At 48.7% G+C, this 11,622-nt stretch overlaps 1 protein-coding gene across 1 annotated transcript in view; it reads left to right on the forward strand.

Moving 5' to 3' along the window:
* Nucleotides 1–10,394, forward strand: part of USP4 (ubiquitin specific peptidase 4) — a 776,462-nt gene extending 766,068 nt beyond the window's left edge. Inside the window, exon 22 of the mRNA XM_085625029.1 lies at nucleotides 9,364–10,394. Coding sequence (XP_085481155.1) covers nucleotides 9,364–9,525 — 162 coding nt within the window. The 3' untranslated portion in view covers nucleotides 9,526–10,394. The remainder of the gene's footprint in view (nucleotides 1–9,363) is intronic.
* Nucleotides 10,395–11,622: the final 1,228 nt, after the last annotated feature.

An 11,622-nucleotide genomic window follows, 5' to 3' on the forward strand; every position in this document is an offset into this window, starting at 1 on the left:
AGGCGGATGGTGTGATCAGTGGAGATTGGGTTCCAAGCGTTGAGGGTGTTCACGGGGGGAAGATGGTCAGCAGATGGTAGGGTGGGTTGGTTTCCGGGTTGGTTGTCAAAGCTGTTGTGGATGTCTGCAATCTTGTTGTGGAAAAAAGAGGCTAGGGAGTCGCAGAGGGTTTGAGAGGGGGTGATGTCGTTGGAGTTGGCCGAGGGATTGGAAAATTCCTTGACGATGTTGAAAAGTTCCTTGCTGTTGTGGGCGTTGTTGTCAAGTCGATCCTTGAATGCTGTTTTCTTGGCTTTTCGGATCAGTTGGTGGTGAGTGCGGGTGGCGCTTTTGAAGGCGTCCTTGGTGCTGGTGGTTGGGTCTTTTTTCCAGGCCTTTTCAAGGGAGCGGCAGAGTTTCTTGGACTTCTTGAGATCATCGTTGAACCATGAGGCTTTCTTGCTGCCAGGTTTGCTTTGACGTTTTTTCAGTGGAGCTAAGGTGTCGGCGGTGTTGGATAACCATAGGGTGAGGTTGGCGGCGGCTTCGTTGGCGTTAGAAGAGAGGGCTGGGGAGTTTCGAAGGAGCGATGCGGAGATTTGGTCTGTGGTGATTTTGTTCCAGTTTCTTTGCAGGGTAGGTTGGGAGTGGTTGAAGGGTTTCGGCTTGTTGTAGATGAAGTGAACGCAGCTGTGGTCGGTCCAGAGGAGATCCGTAGTGTGGCTGAAGGAGACATGATTGCTGGATGTGAAGATGGGGTCGAGTGTGTGACCTGCGATGTGGGTGGGGGAAGTGACTAGTTGTTTAAGTCCGAGGTTGGCGAGGTTGTCCAAGAGGGTGGTGGTGTTGCGGTCGTTGGTCTTTTCAGGGTGAAAGTTGGGGTCTCCCAGAAGGATGTAATCTTTGGAGGGGAGCGCGTGTGGGGTGATTAAGTCCGTGATGTCTTCACTGAATTTTGCGCGAGGTCCTGGAGGTCTGTAGAGGAGAGTGCCTCTGAGTGTTGTTTTGGGGTCGATGTGGATCTGGAAGTGAAGATGTTCGGAGTTGGCGAGATTGACGTCAGAGCTGGTTGAGATGCGGATAGATTTCTTGTGGACGATAGCGATTCCTCCTCCTGTGTGGCTGGTACGGTCTTTGCGGGTGATCTTATAGTCTTCAGGGATGGCAATGGTGATGTCTGGTGCGGAGGAAGCATTCATCCATGTTTCCGTAAGGAAGGCGATGTCCGGAGAAATGGTGTCTAGTAGATTCCAAAGGTCAATGGCATGCCTGTGGACCGATCGGGTGTTGAGAAGGATGCATTGTAGGTGGTTGGGGTCGGGAATCTGTGGTGTGGTCGTAGAAGAGATGTTGTCGGTACCGATGAATTTGCAGGAGTGGCATGAGAAAGGGCCATGGGTGTGTCCAGGAGCGGCTTGGACGCAGTTGGGGGCGCGACCGGGGTTAAGGGCTAGGAGGGTGGTGGCATCGTAGGTAATGCGGGAGGGCTGGGTAGCGCGAGGGGCAGGGGGTCTGGCGCTGGGCGCGGTCCAGGTGCGGACGGGCGTAGACGGGCTTACCTTTGGCGCACCTTCGGCGTGTACGTAGCGCGTGGACGCTGCGCGTGGGGGCATTGGCCATAAATGGATGGTGGGGGGGAGGGGCGAGGGCGCTTCAGCTGGGAGGCGGGGCGGGCAAAGGAGGACGACAACAACAACCAAATGGAGGTGGAGGGGTCAGGGCGGAAGGAGCGCTAGGGGGGAAACGCAAATACTACAACAGGGTCACGCTACGGAACAAAATGCAAATTAGTTAAAGCGGCGAGATGAAAACAAAATATGCAACAGAGTCACGCTAGCAGTATCGCACTGCAAATGGGCAAATCGGTAAATTCAGCAATCAAAAATGGGCAAAGCGGCAGTTCCAGCACGCAGCGGCAATAAGAGCATACAGCAGGCTGTAATTATTAATCGCAGTCCAGGTTAGAGCGTAAGCGCTGCACAGACGATACCTCAGCAGCAGGGGAGCGACCACTCAGCTCGGAAGCGGAGAGCGAGTCACGGCGATTCCTGGTGTGGGAGCGCTGTTTGTTGTCTGTGGGAGGGCGCTTCAGCTGGGAGGCGGGGCGGGCAAAGGAGGACGACAACAACAACAAAATGGAGGTGGAGGGGTCAGGGCGGCAGGAGCGCTAGGGGGGAAACGCAAATACTACAACAGGGTCACGCTACGGAACAAAATGCAAATGAGTTAAAGCGGCGAGATGAAAACAAAATATGCAACAGAGTCACGCTAGCAGTATCGCACTGCAAATGGGCAAATCGGTAAATTCAGCAATCAAAAATGGGCAAAGCTGCAGTTCCAGCACGCAGCGGCAATAAGAGCATACAGCAGGCTGTAATTATTAATCGCAGTCCAGGTTAGAGCGTAAGCGCTGCACAGACGATACCTCAGCAGCAGGGGAGCGACCACTCAGCTCGGAAGCGGAGGGCTCATGCACCTGTACCCTCACCACTGGTATAGGGTACACAGCCTGTGTTAGTGGCCCAGCACCATGAAGAGGTCTCCCCGGTGATACTGACCTGGGATCTGGTTATCCCCGACCTCCCTCAAGCTTCAAGACGACACCTTCAGCCTCAATCTGAGGGTTCCCCCCGACCGCAACCGGAGCTGGTAAGAAGAACCTGATGCCAAAAGACACCCCTGCACCCAACGCCCTGCGGCCTTAGGTGGCCAAACTGACGTTGTCCAAGCATCCCCCCCCCCCCCCCCCCCCCAAAACCCAACTTATCTTTTCAGCCTGTGGTCGCCTTCAGGAAGTCTCCCTGCCTGAGGCTGCAGTATCTTTGCTGAGCCGAAGGTATCCATTGGAAGCCACAGGGTCCCCGACGTCTCCTTGGCACCTGGCACACGGCTGCCTCTGTTTTGCTGGTGGTGCATCTCCTATGCAGATTGTCAGCCCCTGCAGTGCTGACCTTAACCCCCTAAGCTTTGCTCCCACACCTGAGCGGCCTGCTCGTGAGCAGACTCTGACCAAAGGCCACCCTTAGCCCCATTGGCTAACATTGGGACCCTGCACTTGGCACACAGGCGCCCCAATGCCGCTGGTGGTGCAAATGGAGTGCCTACCTAGACCTTGGGGAAACTTGGTCCTAACCCCCAAGACTCCCACTCGTAAGTTGATTACTTACCTGTGAAACCAATAACCATTTAGTCTTACTTACCTTGTATTGTGAGATCCCCGGCGTGGTATCTAGGCATGCCACCCGAGTAGTCGATATAATTTAAAAGTAATCCAAAAGTAATCACTACATATTTAAACTGCTTTTTGAACCAGTACAAACCTGTAACAATTGTAAATCCATTCCCAATTGCACTTCTTGAAATGTTCTATGATTGACAGGATATTTTACCTACCTATACCAAGACTTGCTTGGTTCTAGAAAATAAAACATAAGTATATCTTTGTTATACTTACCTAATTGGTCTGGATTCATTCTGAATGTGTGCCATCAGCCTTGAGTGAATGAATACAGTAAATGCTTAACACACCCTCTGAATAAGCCTAACTGCATGCCCACTCTACCATAAAGAGAGCTGTTAGTACTTACCCAATTTAGACTGTGCTATACCTCTGGGGACTCCCTGGACTCGTTGCACACTAGACCTTACTTTGGTATAGTATACACAGAGCCAGCTTCCTACAGAGGGGTCTGTGGACACTTATGGATACCAATTTATACCAAGATCCAGAGGACAACTGGTATGAAGATCTGGCGGATGCCAGTGGACTGGACACCTCCCTAGACACTGGCCTGGTATCTCTCCCTACAGTGGTTATGGAGGCGGTGCCTCATTCGCAGTGGTGATGTGAAGGGTGGCTGAGGTCCTAGACCATAGACTACCCTCAGTGGCTGTCAAGAGAAACGTCTTAATGAAGGTGCTTCAGCTGGGATTTCCCCCCATTGAACAGTTACTCCCATTCAGTGAAGCCCCTACTCAGTGTCTAGTTCAAGCCCTGCACAGGGGCTCCTGTGCATAGGACAATTGCCTACCACCCCGCCCCAAGGGACCTCAGTTTCCTCACCCAGCACCCCACCCTGGAGAACTTGGTGGTCCAGGCCTCCACCTCCAAAGTTAAACCTGGTGCATTCCCTACCACTTTACTGGATAGGAAATCCAAAAGTCTGAATACCTCTGGGAAGAGGATGTTTTCTTCTGCCTTTCTGCTCACTGTAGTCAGTAAACACTGCGTGCCTCTTGGGCCGATATTGCCATGCCATCTGCAAGTGCTGCCCATGGGCTCGGAAGAGGCCCGAGCCATACTCTCTCAAGCAATTGCTGATGGGAGAGATGCCGCCAAGTTCACAATACAATGTGGCCTGAACACAACCAATTCGCTGAGCAGAGCGATTTTTATCGGTGGCCCTTAGACGCCAAAGCTGGCTGAGAAACACTGGCTCCTTGGGGGATGTGCAAGCTTTGCTCATGGACATGCCCGTTGATGGCATTCGGTTGTTTGAAGAGAAGGCAGACTTCATGCTAGAGCACTTTAAGGACAGCAGAGCTACGGCCAGGTCCTGGAGCCTTTCCATGGCCCCTAGCCAATCTCCCCCTGCCTTCCACGGTCACGGAAGGGGCTTCCGACCATGTCTTTACATGCCCAGCTACCCAGTCCAGGATATTCAAGCTATGATTCCCATATTTTGAGTTCTATCCTGGATTTCGGTGAGACTATGAGGCTGTTGGGCCTCATTCCCTTCTACATCCTTCTTGTTACACATGCCCGTTGGCATCTTAGGGCTCTGCAGTGGGACCTGAAGTTCCAGTGGGTGTAGCATCAGGGGAGTCTCTCCGACATGGTCCAGATCTCGGAGGGAAATGCAAAAGCTCTACAGTGGTGGCTAGCTAATCGCAATTGGGTCAGTGACAGACGCCTTTCACTTCCCCAACCAGAGTTGACTGTAGTGACAGATTTGTCACTTCTGGATTGGGTGGCCATCTGAGAGTGGCAGACATCAGTGTACATTGGTCTCCTGCGGAATCCAGACTCCACATCGATCTGTTGGAGGTCTGTGTGATCGGGTTGGAATTGAAGGCCTTTCTTCCTTCGATCAGTGGAAGGTGGTTTGAGTATTCTCGGACAACACCACTTCCCTGTGGCATTGCAACAAGCAGGGCAGGGTGGGGTCGTGGACCCTTTGTTGGGTGGAACTAAACCTCTAGACAGGGCATATCCCTGGTGGTTCAACACCTGGCTGGTTCTCTGAACGCCGGGGCAGACAAACTCAACCATTGATTCCTAGTGGATCATGAATGGCGTCTCCATCCGGAGGCAGTGCAAGGTCTCTTCCGAGAATGGAGAAAGATCTGTTCGCCTACTTCTAGAATGCGCAATGTCTGCAGTTTTGTGCGCTAGAGTTTCCATTGCGTCTCTCGCTCGGAGACACTTTTGGTCTCTAGTGGAACCCAGGTGTAGGTCAGGCCTCCTGTACGCCTTTCCACCTAATCCACTCCTGCCCAGAGTTCTCAAAAAGATCAGGAACGACCGGGACAAAGTTATTCTTGTAGCTCCGGATTGAGCAGTCTGGTATCCCGAGCAGTTGAGCATGAGCATCGGTCCTCTGATCAGGCTGACTCTTCGGAGGGGTTCTTCTGTCACAGCTGCAGGACCGGGTTCTGCACCTGAACCTGAAAACACTCAGTCTTCATGCATGGAGATTTAGCGACGACCGTTGACAGCTTTCGGCCTTCCACTCCAAGTCTGCAATGTTATCTTGGCAGCCAGGCATCTCTCCACCAAAACGGTGTACACCTGCCATTGGAGCAAGTCCGTGGCATGGTGTACAGACAGACAAGTGGACTCTTTTGCTGCACCCTTTCCCAGGTTCTTTCATTCATTATTACATTAGTCTACCATGGTTCTGCTTTGGGCACACTGAAAGGCTGTCTTTCTGCCATCTCTGCGTTTCTGAAGTAGCCAGATCAGCCATCTCTGTTCATGTCCCCTATTGTACATTAGGTTTTTGAAAGATCTCCAACACAGGTTCCCACCTGCACACTTCATTATGCCACAGTGGGACCTTAGTTTTGTCTTCCCATTACTAATGTGTGCTCCTTTCGAGTCTCTACATAACTGCCCACTGAGGCTCCTCCCAATAAAAGCGGCCTTCTTGGCGACAAGAACATCTGCCCGGTGGGTCAGTGAGCTACAGGCACTATCTATACATCCTCCGTACCTTACCATCTATCCAAACAAACTGGTCCTTGGAACTAGAGCATCCTTCTTACCTAAGGTGGGAGCCCCCTTTCATCTACATGATCACTTTGTCTACCTTCTACCCTTAGCCTTGAACCTTTAAAGAAGAGGAGAGACTCCCATCGGTTGGATCCTAGAAGAGCATTTTCGTTCAACCTTGACCACGCAAGAGTTCGTAATGGGCAATCAACACTTCGTGGGCAACATAGGAGCGAAGACAGGGAGAGCGATGCAGAACTGGACCATCTCACGATGGACAGTGCTCTGCATCAAGATCTGCTACGCATTGGCAAAAATGCAACCTCCCGATGGTTTACAAGTTCATACTATCAGAGCCAAGACTGTGACCAATGCTTTAGCTCGCAGAGTTCCTGTCCTGGAAATCTGTCAGTCAGCAGCGTGGGCTTCATTGCACACATTTACAAAGCACTGCTGCCAAGACAATCTCTTCCGGCGTTATGGTCACTTTGCCCGTTCAGTCCTACAGGACTTTCTGGTATAATCCATTCCTCAGTCCCACCTCTGGGGAAGTAGTGCTTGGGTATCTATTCAAAGGTAAGGAATCTGCAGCTAGAAGTCTCTATCAGATGAACAAGTTACTTATCTTCAGTAATGCCTCTTCTGATGGATACATCTGCCAGTGGATTCCTCACCTTGTGAATATCCCCTGCGCCAGCAACATTCGGAAACTTTTGTAGCAGTCCACGCCGATGAGGTCGAAGAAGACGTCACAGAGACTTGGCTCTGCTCGCGACTCCGCTCCATAAGAAGACCTCGTCGGCGTGATGACGTCAGTTCCCTTTTTTCCGCGCCGTCGACGCCAACGGATTTCGGGAATAGCTGTTGGTAGCTTCACTGTTACTTTGTGTTTTTTCTGGGTTTCTCTGTTTCTCTTTCGAGAAAGATGTCGACAAAGAAGTCGGGCTTCAAGCCCTGTCGTGAGTGTGGCAAACACATGTCGATCACGGATCCACATGACGACTGTGTGTGGTGTTTGTCATCTGACCACGATGTGGATGGTGGTTCTTGCTGTCGCAAGATGAGCTCCAAGGCTCTAAAAGAAAGGGAGGCGAAACTCTTCATCGCTAGGATGAAAAAGGAGAAGAGAGGAAGAAGGAAGTCGAGGTTGGCGTCGTAGTCTACTTCGGGCATGCTTCACGAACCAAGAAGCACAAGAAGAGGAGGAGGCATTCTTCTCGACATCACTCTGACAAGAGTTCGGCTTCGAAGTCACCAACTCGACGCCGAAAGGACTCTGTGTTTCCTTCACCCGTTCCGGATTCGCCTCCTGGTCCTTCTTCTCCAGTGGCTTCACCGGCTCCGGCTACTCCGGCTCCGGTTCCATCTCCGACGCCGGTTCCATCTCCGGCTCCGGTGTCATCTCCGGCCCCGGTTGAGGAACTTCAAGTACTGGGTGAGCCTGCGACGCCGCTTATTCCACCGTCGGCGCCGGTTGGCCCGAGTCCGGTGATGCCTGACCAGTACCCTGCGTTCCCTGGACCAGGTCAGGACCCCTCGCATTATTTAAAATGCTATGTACGGTGTATTTTCGAGAGCCATGTACACCACTGGTGCACCTACGGGTCCGATGGGTCCAATGGCAATTTGGGGGTGCCGCAAGTCTATCCGCAGGCCCCTTTCATGCCATTTTTTCCGGTGACGCCGTCTTGGCATCTACCGGCGCTGAGGACGCCGACGCCGCTTCCTTCTTCACCGGCGCCGGCTCGACCTTGTTCGACGCCAGCTGCTCCTGCGGATCCACGTTTGACGCCGACGCCGCTTGTACGGATTCGGTCCAGAAGGGAGGCTCAGAGAGTGGTTGATGAGCGAAGGTACCTTCTGGAAGAAGCAGAAGAAGGAGAGCTGATTGAGTCTGACGAGGTGTTTGAGGAGCTTAAAGAGGCTAGTGGTCTGGATTTGTCTCCTGAGTGGGAAATTACTCCACCTTCTGATGAACCCTCGAAGGATGTGGCTCCATATCATGCAGTCATCAGGAAGGCTGCAGAACTGCTGGATCTTCAGTTGCCAACTACTGAGTTCAAATCAAACATTCTGACCGAAGAGACTATCTAGCCGCAGACTTCTTACCAACCTACCCTTCCTCCCATCTCTTTGGACGGATTTCAGAGTTAAGGCTGGTTTCCTCTTTTACGGGCCCTGGTTCACGCACCAATGGTCAGTGGTGTTCGTGGCTCCGCACTTCTGGCGTGGTAAGTCGCGAAAAGAAACGGATGTCAGCGCTCTGCGGTGGCGCCTGTGTAGGCAACACGCACGTCATTTCTGATGTGGCAGTGTCATGGGGAGCCAAACACCACCACCTACTGGTGCACAGTGGTACCGCTCATGAAAAATCTCGAGATCCAGTTTGACGTCTGGGAATTATTCTAATGGAAGGAATCTGCAGCTAGATCGTGTCTACCAGATAAAGTGTTACCGAAAGGGAAGTAACTTGTTAATTTTTACCTTCACATTTATTGTTCTAACTGTATAGTTGAATGCACTGCAAAGACCTGTAAAGTTACAATAACTGGTTTATTAAGGATTTGCTTTTTAAATAGTGCTTCATGCTGCACTTATAAGGTTTCTAAAATCAGTAAATAAGAGCTGTTACTAAATGGTATAACCACACCTTGTCACTTTTATTACTTAGTTTGCTTTTAGAGTCATTAATATCATTTCAGGTAATTGTCTCGAACCTGACACAGTGCAGTTTAAGAATCAATAGAAACATTATACTTAAAGCTTAAGAAGTAAGCGGCAGATCACTCATTGCGTCCAACAGATAGAGAAATACAGATTGTGTAAAAGTTTCCATGGTCCCTGGGCTGAAATTCTAGAAGAGATGATTTACCCTTTGTTAAAGAATGATGGAAATATATATTTTTTAAATGCTGGAAAGTTATTTTTCTACTGTGGCTCTTTGTAATGTATGAAGGAAAAAATGGTTGATGACACAATACTCCGAGACGGGTCGTGTGAACATTCAATATGAAAGATAACTACCCATTGAGATGATTTAAGTAGCGGTTGTACTTTGACACTCGTCTTTTCAGTGCTCTTGGTAATTTGCAAATTACCCAAAATCTAAAAAAAAAAATTCACAAAAAAATACAGCTGCCCACTTTCACATTACTCTCTTAATTTTTCAGACAAAAGCAGCCTATGTCTTGTTTTACCAGAGACGGAATACAGAAGTTTGCAAGTCCTCTTCAGCCCCTGCTTCACTTGGAAAGGCTTTAGATGAAAATGACGAAGGTTGCTCCAGGCGGGTACATTTTGGACAAGATTGCGACTCTATGGACACCAATTGATCTTGCCTCGTTCAGTTTACCCACTGAGCTCCATGTACCTGAAGGTCACACACTGCAAGGCTGCAAAGCGATGACTGGAACATCTGTCTAATGTTTCTGTCTTTACTGCTGCAAGATGAACATAAAAGAATGTCTCTGGTTCATGATCTACTTACACAAGATGGAATAGAAATTAAAACAGAAGCGAAGAAAGAAAATCAATCCACTAAGATGTTTCCCTTTTTATTAAAAAAACAATTTAAGATGCCAAATAAGTTAATTAAAAGCCTTTACGTAAGTAAAAAGGCCTCCTGTTGAAAAGTTAAGGTGTGAGGGGGAAGTTGCAGCCTACTTAGGATTGTTCTGCATGCTGGAGCTCCCCATCAGTAACACAGCAGTGTATGATAGCTCGTACACAAATATGTACACCTCTGCCAAAGATGGAAGTGAAAAAAAGGTTTGCACAAGCTGATCATATAGTGGGTGTTTGGCTTCACTGGGTTTGGAGGAGGAGGAGGGGTTTGGTAAAGCACTCCCCATCTGGCACTCGTTATCATAGCTTGTCACTATTGATGAAACTGTTCTCCGATTTCAGACTTACATTTCAGCAATAAAACACAACAACCATGGAACATAAGTGCCCCCGGTGAGGGCTTTGAGGTCTCAAGCACCTAGTGAGGACATCCCGTGGGATCACCGTCGATCATTTGGTACATTCATGAAGCCTGATTGAACAGTAGTGTGCCGTGTAGTCGTTCTAAATGAAAAATCACTGCTTGTGGATTTGTTGGTTTCTTCAGTAATGTATTTTGGTTTACAGCGGCCTATATCTTAAGCGTAATCGCAGACAGCAAGATGGTATAGTATTAAAAGTTTACCTCAACACAATAGCACAGTGCCGTATGTTTGCCAGAACACATTTAATGTATTTCTTTGTTTAGGCATGAGGCCAATAAAATATGGGAGGATCTTTAACGGCAATTAATCTACCCCAATAAATACACCTCTAGCACATGAACTGGTGGCAATAATTCTAAATAAAGGAGGCACATAAAAAGCAACAATAGAAACATTTGAGCATTTATCAGGATCCCATTTCCAAATTCTCCTTTGCTGTACATTTTGATCTGACACAAGTGTTTCTCTGTAAACTTTCCAACAAGGGATCCATGTAGTAATTTAGCAGTTGTCTTGCTGTGTGCTGGCATGACTGCTATTGCGAAACTTCTCTCCACCTAAAAACCTGGTTTTGTTTGCTGCAGCCTGAAAAGAAATCTCACCCATTCTCTTTACACTCATGTATTGTTTTGTGATGCAAAATGGCATTATCTGATTGACATATAGCATTTTCATTCAACAGATAAGCGGAAGTCTCATTGAGGTGATGTAGTTTGCACAACTGTAGCCAAAGTTGTCCATTTGCTAGATGTTGCCTTTTTGCTTCGTGACAGTCATTGTGTTTAACTGTGACGAATTACAACCATCATCTATATTCTGGAGTTAACAGCTAATATACCTCTGTTGAAACCTATCCCACACTTGAGTTGTGGCCGATGAAAACCTTTAGATGACAGAGCTGGTCCATTAGCATCCATCAGACTCCCTTGCATACAGGTCAAAAGTTGCTCAACTGATCAATGGCTATTGAGAGACCCTGCAACGATTTTCCTCTGCCAGTTAGTGTGTGACGTGCTTCCTGTTCTCCTATGAAGCTTCTGCACTGACCTACAATATTGACTTGTAAGGGTATGCAGAGAGTGGGTAACTTTAAAGATGTCACTCATCAAAATCATGTTTTTTGGCATAGAGGTAATTTACATTTGGTAGTAACAGGCGACATAATTCCTGTTGTCCTAGTTTAATTTCAGTTCCACGTCTTTCCTTTTAGGTTATGAAGGCGCTGGCATGAATTATATTTTGTTTCAGCATAGCACAAGCAACATTTTCCCAATTTCAAAAAAGTAAGACCTCCTACATGTGGTGGAAGAGAATTATTGTTTCAAGAAAGATACCTTTTTAACGATTTTCGTTGGCTTAATCGTGTAGGGGTGTGTGAAGGGTTGATATGCTCTGGCATTAGAGGATTTTTCTTCAACTTAATAAAATGGCCATTACTGA

Source organism: Triturus cristatus, chromosome 9 (assembly GCF_964204655.1).
Source record: "Triturus cristatus chromosome 9, aTriCri1.1, whole genome shotgun sequence".
Lineage (NCBI taxonomy): Eukaryota > Metazoa > Chordata > Amphibia > Caudata > Salamandridae > Triturus > Triturus cristatus.